At 39.6% G+C, this 7,754-nt stretch overlaps 1 protein-coding gene across 1 annotated transcript; it reads left to right on the top strand.

The window, feature by feature from the left end:
- The first annotated feature begins 1,545 nt into the window (after positions 1-1,545).
- Positions 1,546-5,587, top strand: FGF20 (fibroblast growth factor 20). The gene is made up of 3 exons (XM_019525869.1): positions 1,546-1,552; positions 2,491-2,594; positions 4,469-5,587. The coding sequence occupies exons 1-3, from the start codon at positions 1,546-1,548 to the stop codon at positions 4,712-4,714; spliced, it is 357 nt and encodes a 118-aa protein (XP_019381414.1). The 3' UTR covers positions 4,715-5,587.
- The last annotated feature ends 2,167 nt before the right edge of the window (positions 5,588-7,754 follow it).

Genomic DNA, 7,754 nt, shown 5'->3' with positions numbered 1-7,754 from the left:
CGGCCCCCGGCCGCCAGTGAGAGCGGGCAGGGATGGAGCGCGCCGGCAGCGCGTGGGCACACGTGCGCCGGGGCCACCCCGGTGCGGCTCTGGCGATCAGCGCTCCCCCGTGTCCAGGAAGCAAGCTGGGAGCCGGAACCCTGCGCAGCCTCGGGGCTGTTTACAGCTGGGGCCGTAGGAGGGCACGGTTCTTCCCTGAACTGGGAGACAAGTTATAGGGAGTATTTCTAAAATGCGTGGCACTCGTCTTTAATTAGTAGTTGATGCCATGTGATATTTCAATATTTAGGTGACATCAGGCTCCTAGTGCCCGAGCCTTGGACCAAATACTTGGGTTACAGAAAGGACCAAATACTTGGGTTACGGAAAGGACCCAAATTACTTGAACACCCTACAAGAGCAAAGGGAAGGGGATGTATGAATTGTCTTCTTTGAGACTGCTAATCATGTCAACAAAATGTCCCCAAGCAAACTTGAATTTGGTTCATACCTCACATTCGACTGTGCAGGAGTAAAAACACAGCCCCTCTGAACAGATGTGAAGGTATGGTACTTTGCCTGCAAAGCCAAAGGGAAGGGGCTGGTGGAGAGCATCCCCCAAGCCTGGGAACAGTTTCCTGACCTGTTAGGAGTAAATGAGAAGGTTGCTGGTTGTAGCTGTGTTGATCTAAGGACACAGGCAGGGAAGGTTCTTTGGGTAGATGTAATCTCTTCTAAGAGACCACCTAAACTGTTGGAAAAATGGTTCTTTGCAAGCTTTTCAGGCACGAACACCCTTCTTCAGGCAATGGGAGGGATGCATGTGGGCACTGCTGCCTTATCTGAACAAGCCTGTTGTTGTGGATCACCAGAGGGCTTTTTCTGTGTATTGATTTAGCAGCCCTAAGAAAGGTGATTACAGTGTTCTCTGCCACCCTTCCCATAGTCAAAACAATTGGCTGGAATAGCTTGCAAATGATTTCTTTATAACATGTTGAAGTGCTGATGTTTTCAGAACTGAGAGAACTGTAGTTGAACAGCAAGTTCTTCACAGAAGGGAGACTTCCTCCAGCATGTAAACATGAAATAAATCATCACTCAAAAAGAAACAAAAAAGTTCAGTCTCAGATCAAACATTCACGTGCTCTTCCTTTATTCTATCACTGTTCTCTACAGGTTTGTCTGATGTGGTCTCTTTGTGGGTTGAATCACCTGCTATTATAGCTTTTTAAAAAGGATGGCTTTGAAAATGATACTAGAAAGACAAAATACCTCCACATCTTTTCTTTTTCTGTTTCTCTCTCTCTCCGTGTCTCTTTTAAATAGATCTTTAACATTAGGAACCAGAAAATCTGTGATGATTTATAGCAAGCAGACAGTTGTTAATGTCTACTTCTAGAGAATTTATTTTGTTGGCCACTTAGCATAATAGATCCGTCAAAACTCAATTAAAATTTAAAGAGGCAAAAAGTATGATTAAAATGATAGGTACAAAACTATTTTAAAGAACTTTCCATGCCTTCACATCTGTTTGGAAGGTTTGTGTTTTTACTGTTGCACAGTAAAATGTCAGGTATGAATCAAACTTTGCTTGGGGATTTTTTGTTTACATCGTTAGAAGCTTTACAGAAGACAATTCATTCCTTCCCTTTCCTTCTCTTCTGTAGAGTATACAAGTAATTTGGGTCCTTTTTGTAACCCAAGTATTTGGTGAAATGCTCTGTCACTAAGAGTATGTTGTAATCTAAATACTGAAATATCACATTGCATCAATTAATAATTAAATATGAATGCCATGTATTTTGGAAATAATTTCATATAACTTGTCTTCCAATTCAAATAGCAACTACATTCCATACATAGCAAACATTTTGCAATTTTTAAATATAGAATGTACATGCACCATAATTTTTACACTTACAAGGCTACATAGGAAATTACAGGAGCTGGGTTTGCATGAAATACATGGCAAATATGCTTTTATGCTATGGGAAGATTATCTGGTATGACATTCCCATCTGTACTTTTATGTCCATTTACATGATACTATTAGTCTGACTTTTGCATTATAATATTATTAGTTAAAAGGGATTTTAACCTGGATTTTTTTCTAAGATCATTCTGCAGAGAAAGTGAAGTATATTTTTAGACAGTTCAAACCAATGCATGAAAAGGGACCTTGGCAAAAAAGAGTATAATCATCTAGTATTAAATTCTTTAACCCATCAGTGACAGAAAAAAAATTGTTCTTAACCAAGCCTTAACAAATGTTCCTGAAAATAACATTTCTTTATGGAGGCTTCAGAGAGTGCCTTGAAATAAAGTTTGTATGAAATTCAGGTCAGTGTTTGAAATGATAAATAAGAGCATTGTCTCAGAAAGAAAGGAGGCCACATTTACTATAATGTATTAAACAAATAGCCTCATCTGCTTCTATCTATATTTTGGTATATTTCTGATTTTAACTGACCAGTGTCTTAACCCAGTCCTCCTCCTTTTGTGTGCATTCAGGTATCCTTGAATTCATGAGTGTGGCAGTGGGACTGGTCAGTATTAGAGGTGTGGACAGTGGCCTTTACCTCGGAATGAATGAAAAGGGAGAACTCTATGGATCTGTAAGTACTGTCTTCACATCAGCCAATCCACATTTTGGTTTTAGGCATAATACGATTCATTTATTAACAGTTGGCAACACCCCCCCGCCCTTAGAAAATCACTGAAAAAGGTGAAATATGCTGACTTTCTTTCCAGCTAAAATGATGCATATCATTTTTGTCATTCCATCATCCTCAAACCTTTAGAGTGTTGAGTCAAATATTACACACGGAGAACATTTTTGTAAGCTTAAAAAAGAAGAAAATTACATAGAAATATTCCTCCTAATAAAATACATAAAAAATAAATTAAAGTAACTAGTCTTAAAAACATCTTAGAAGTCACTAAAGTGACTTAGTAGCAGATTTTCTATTTAATGCCAACTCTACAAATCTATCACGCTTAATATGTTATCAGAAATATTTCAGGGTATTTTCAGACCTTTGAAAGTAATAACACTCTGTGTCATCCTTTCTTCCTCCACTATCTTGGGATAATAAAACTTGTACTCCAACACCAGTTTCAAGCCTAACACATTTGTTCCAATCCTTGCTCAAAAAGATTGATTTGTATCATCACCATGCCTGCTTCTTATAATACACTGCAAATGCTTAACATTTTCTAAACCAAAAGGAAAAAAAAATACATGAATTACCATTATTTGTGGCTCACATCATAAATCATCATTGTCCTGTACTATTTGTTTTGGGCCTCAAACATTTTGTATGACTGGAGGGATTTAGGTTAGGGCATCAAACATACGGCCTGCGGCTACTGGAAGTTGGGGGCGTGGTCGGCTGCAGAATTCAGGGTCCCCGGACCCCAGCGGATGATAGGACTATCATGAACAGCCCCCTAGATCTGTGCTGCTGCTCAAATGCAGCCCTGCACTGCTGCATGCCTCTAGATCTATGCAACTACATGTTCTTGGGGGATGTGCTGCTGTCTACCACCAGACCTGTTTTGCCACCCAGTTGTGGCTTCCTGCTGCCACCTGGCCGCAGACCCAGACTGCCACCCTAACTTGGCTCTGTGCTTCTGCCTGACTGTGGCCTCTCAGATCTGACCCTGGAGAACCCCTGACTTCCAGATCCAACCTGGGGCCCAGAGTGAGTTTGACATCTCTGGTTTAGATGGACTGGCATTTGATTAAATTAATCATAAGAATTAAAATTGGAGCTGGGAAAGTAACTTCAGGCATACCAGAAAAATTCTAAAGTTACTTTCCGAGCTTCAATTGTAATACCTTTTTCATATGTCAAATTGTACTTTTGTCCACACTATTTATGTACAAATGTACATGGACCACCATGATAATATCCTACAGGGAGGTATAATCCGTTTTATACTAGATATATTTGCTCGCCATATCTATTCTTATAGTAACCTAAAGTGTTATTTTTTTTACTGCTTAAAGAAGAGCACTTGAGAATATATCCTCATGTCTTTCATTTTACTTCTGCCCATATGTCCATTGCCCAAATCTTAGGCACCATCCAAAGTATGGTCTTTCTAGGGTTTTATAGATACTGGAGATGTAAGTTTTAATTTAATCATGCATGACTAATACCTTCAACAATACTACCTTAATGGGACTTCGGTCCAAAATTATGCATGATCTAGTGCAGTTTGAGTACTGATAAAAGAGAAATTTGACCTTGTGTGCTTAAAGTTTCTCTGCTGCTGTAAACCAATCCACATGCAGCAAACAGGGACACCTTTACCATCCTCCTTGGGTTGATTGTATTACGGAATGGCTGAACAAAAAATGAACATAAAGTCCAGCTCAGTTTGATTATCAGTGTGTCCCTGTATTGGAATATTCTGAGAAACTTTGTCATTAGTTACTGAAAGGGCTCTGATGTTTTATTTTTATATTTCTTTCATTTTCTAGGAGAAACTAAGTCCTGAATGCATCTTCAGGGAACAGTTTGAAGAAAATTGGTATAATACTTACTCCTCCAATGTGTACAAGCATGGAGACTCGGGTCGGCGATACTTTGTAGCACTTAACAAAGATGGTACTCCCAGAGATGGGGCACGATCCAAAAGACACCAGAAATTCACACACTTTCTACCGAGGCCAGTGGATCCAGAGAGAGTTCCAGAGCTCTATAAAGATGTATTAGGATACAGTTAAATGGGATATGTATTCAAAAGGAAACAAAACCAAAACCTGTTCTGTCTTACCACAGCTTCCATGGTAACACAGTCATGAAGAACATTCAAGGCTCTAGGAGACTGGATTTGAAGAAGCTGTCTTAGTGGTAGCCAAGCCTCCATTTTTTAATAATTGGATGTAGGAGACAAAGCCTTAATGTTTAGGATGGAACAAGCCTCTTCTAAGTTTGCTGACACTTGTGCTGGCCAGTAGGCAGTGGAAAGTTTGAATCCCATTTATTTTAAAATACCAAACTAGTGCCTAGCTTCTCTGGATTACTTATTATCCATAAACTAAAGCAAAATTGACTACCTAAATCATATGGAGTTGGACAATAGACAAGAAGTTGGAAGAAACAGTAAGGAATAAACTGTAAAATAGTGATAAATCCTGAGAACTGTACATGAAGGTGAAGTGCTCTACTGCTAGTGATGGAACTCGGAAGTCAGTGCATCTCAGTCAGAGCTGGAACTTTTCTTCAGGATGGACCTATTTATACATCTTCAGATTGCATATATTTATTTTATATATTTATTTATTAAAGAGTTTATTTTTTACTGGGATATGAAGAGAATACAAGCCTCAATGCGATCAAAAATCATTTACAGTGCCAATATTTACTTTGAGGTAGTGTCATGGTACAAAAATGATATTACATCATAATGCGTTCAAAAACAAAATATCTTATTTCATTGTTTATAGATTAGGTTATATTTTTATGCACATGCAGTTGCCTCAAATCTTCATAGGCTGGAAAGAATGTTGGTTGCTTTTCACCTATGAGAATGCCTTACACAGACTTGTACTGACTTCAAATGCACATTTACAAGAGAATTAAAACATTTCACTTTACTGGATTTACTGTCATTCTTTAAGTGAAGAGTTTTCTAATGTACAAGAACCTTTGCAGTACTGGAAAAGCTTTCAGAACCATATTCAAGTAGTATCTAATAAAACATTTTTCTTGGCATTTGAAACACTGACATTCTTGCCAAAGTACTCCTGGTGACTTTAGTAGTAACTCAACAGCTAATTGACTGCATTCTAGATAAAGTTTTGAAAATGTAAGATTATAAATTACATAATTATATAAGAAGGGTAACAGCAATGGCTTTGAGATTTCTGAATGAACAGTTCCGTACAGCTGCTGCATGCTGTTGTCTTATTATGAAATTATATATTTTCTAAAAACACTACAGTCATGTTATACAATATCTCTAAAGCAGACTCTGGGTCTAAGGGAAATTTGATACAACACATTAGATTATAATTATTGAAGAGGAAGATAACATTCAGACTAAACTCTCAGTTTTGATAACAGGCCCACCAGCATGTCATGATTCAGTAGCTGCACATGAGTAGACACTCAGGCTAGCACTGAGGATTTAATTCAGTTCTTCTAGTTTTGGCACCTCCAGCTTCAAAATATAGACTCCTCTGAAAATTGAGCTAAAGGAAAATCTCCATTTGGTATAGTAATATTAAGGTTCACTGGCCATATTCTACAGAATTTGGCTCTGCAACCTATTCAGGCTCAAAGCTAGAAAATTAAATCTCTTATGCTAGCAATATTTCTTTAGTAATATCATTTTTTGGATCAACTATATAGTTGGGAGACATGAAGAAGGGCATTTTGTGCCTGAAAGATTCAGTAACATCTCTCAATTATACTGTTAGTCCAATAAAAGTTATTAACAAATAAAATTTACTTCTCACACATGCCCTGGACCATCACAGCTCAAACAAAACTGCAGGACTAATATAATGTTAAGACTAACAAACAGTACATGGCAGCATTAAATATAGTTTGCCTGTACTCTAGGTGAGATGATAGGTGGTCTTGTATTTGAGCTGAAGGACTGAGAACTAAAAAAAATGAGAACTCTTTTTTTCCTTCAGTAAAATAATGTTTTTGGATGACATTGTGTCTTCTGAAAAGTAAATCAATGACTAAACAACATTATGGCTAAATAGAGGGAGATGTTGTATAACCTTGCTATATGATTTCAACTGTCATCTCTGCATGCTAGAAAACAGAATTAATTTATTCCACTTGGGACCAAAATCTATTCCAACTAGGGTGTGTCTACATGTGCAATTAATGTGCATTAAGGTTACTGCACAGTATTTTAAGGTACATGAACATGTGGCTGAGAACGTGTCTGTGTTCTCCCATCAGAATCAAATTTGCACCTGATGGGAGCAATCCAGTGCAGGGCTGCTCCAGCTCTGCTCTGCCTCCCTGCAGCAGCCCGGGGAAGCTCCAGGCTGGCAGAGGGCACGGGTCAGGCCTGGGCTAGGATGGGGAGCTGTTCCACTTCTGGAGGACAGCTTCCTGCCAGCCCCATGCAGATCAGGGCTTGGTGTAGGGCTGGTTGGGAGCTGCCTCACAAGTGAGACAGTTCCCATCTGTCCCCGTCTATCTAGGCCGTCTGGGAACAATTTACTCCTGGTCAGCTGTCTACATGTGTGTTACTGCACAGTTAATCTAGTACCTGTATTTCTTGATACTAGGAAACCACGCATTAGCCTAATTTACTAGGCAACTGTGGCATTGATGCCTACACAGTCAGATGGATTGTAGATTGGCTCAAGGGTCGTACTCAGAGGGTGGGGGTGGACGGGTCATATTCAACCTGGGGGGAAGTGGGCAGCGGAGTCCCCCAGGGCTTGGTCCTTGGGCCTGCGCTGTTCAATTTCTTCATCAGCGATTTGGACGACAGGGTGAAAAGCACCGTGTTTAAATTCGCTGATGATACCAAAATTTGGGGTGAGGTGAGCACGCTAGTAGGGAGGGAAAGATTGCAGCAAGATCTGGATAGGTTACAGGAGTGGGCTAGCAAAAACAGGATGCGTTTCAATACTGACAAGTGCAGGGTGCTGCACCTAGGCAGTAGAAACCAGCAGCACACTTATAGAATGGGAAACTCCCTTCTTGAGAGCACGGAGGCAGAAAGGGATCTTGGAGTCATTATTGACTCCAAGATGAACATGGGCCGACAATGCGAGGTCACGGTTG

This window comes from Gavialis gangeticus, unplaced genomic scaffold (genome assembly GCF_001723915.1).
Source record: "Gavialis gangeticus isolate Ggan-Ray unplaced genomic scaffold, GavGan_comp1, whole genome shotgun sequence".
Classification (NCBI taxonomy): domain Eukaryota; kingdom Metazoa; phylum Chordata; order Crocodylia; family Gavialidae; genus Gavialis; species Gavialis gangeticus.
This window is presented reverse-complemented; position numbering and strand designations above follow the sequence as displayed.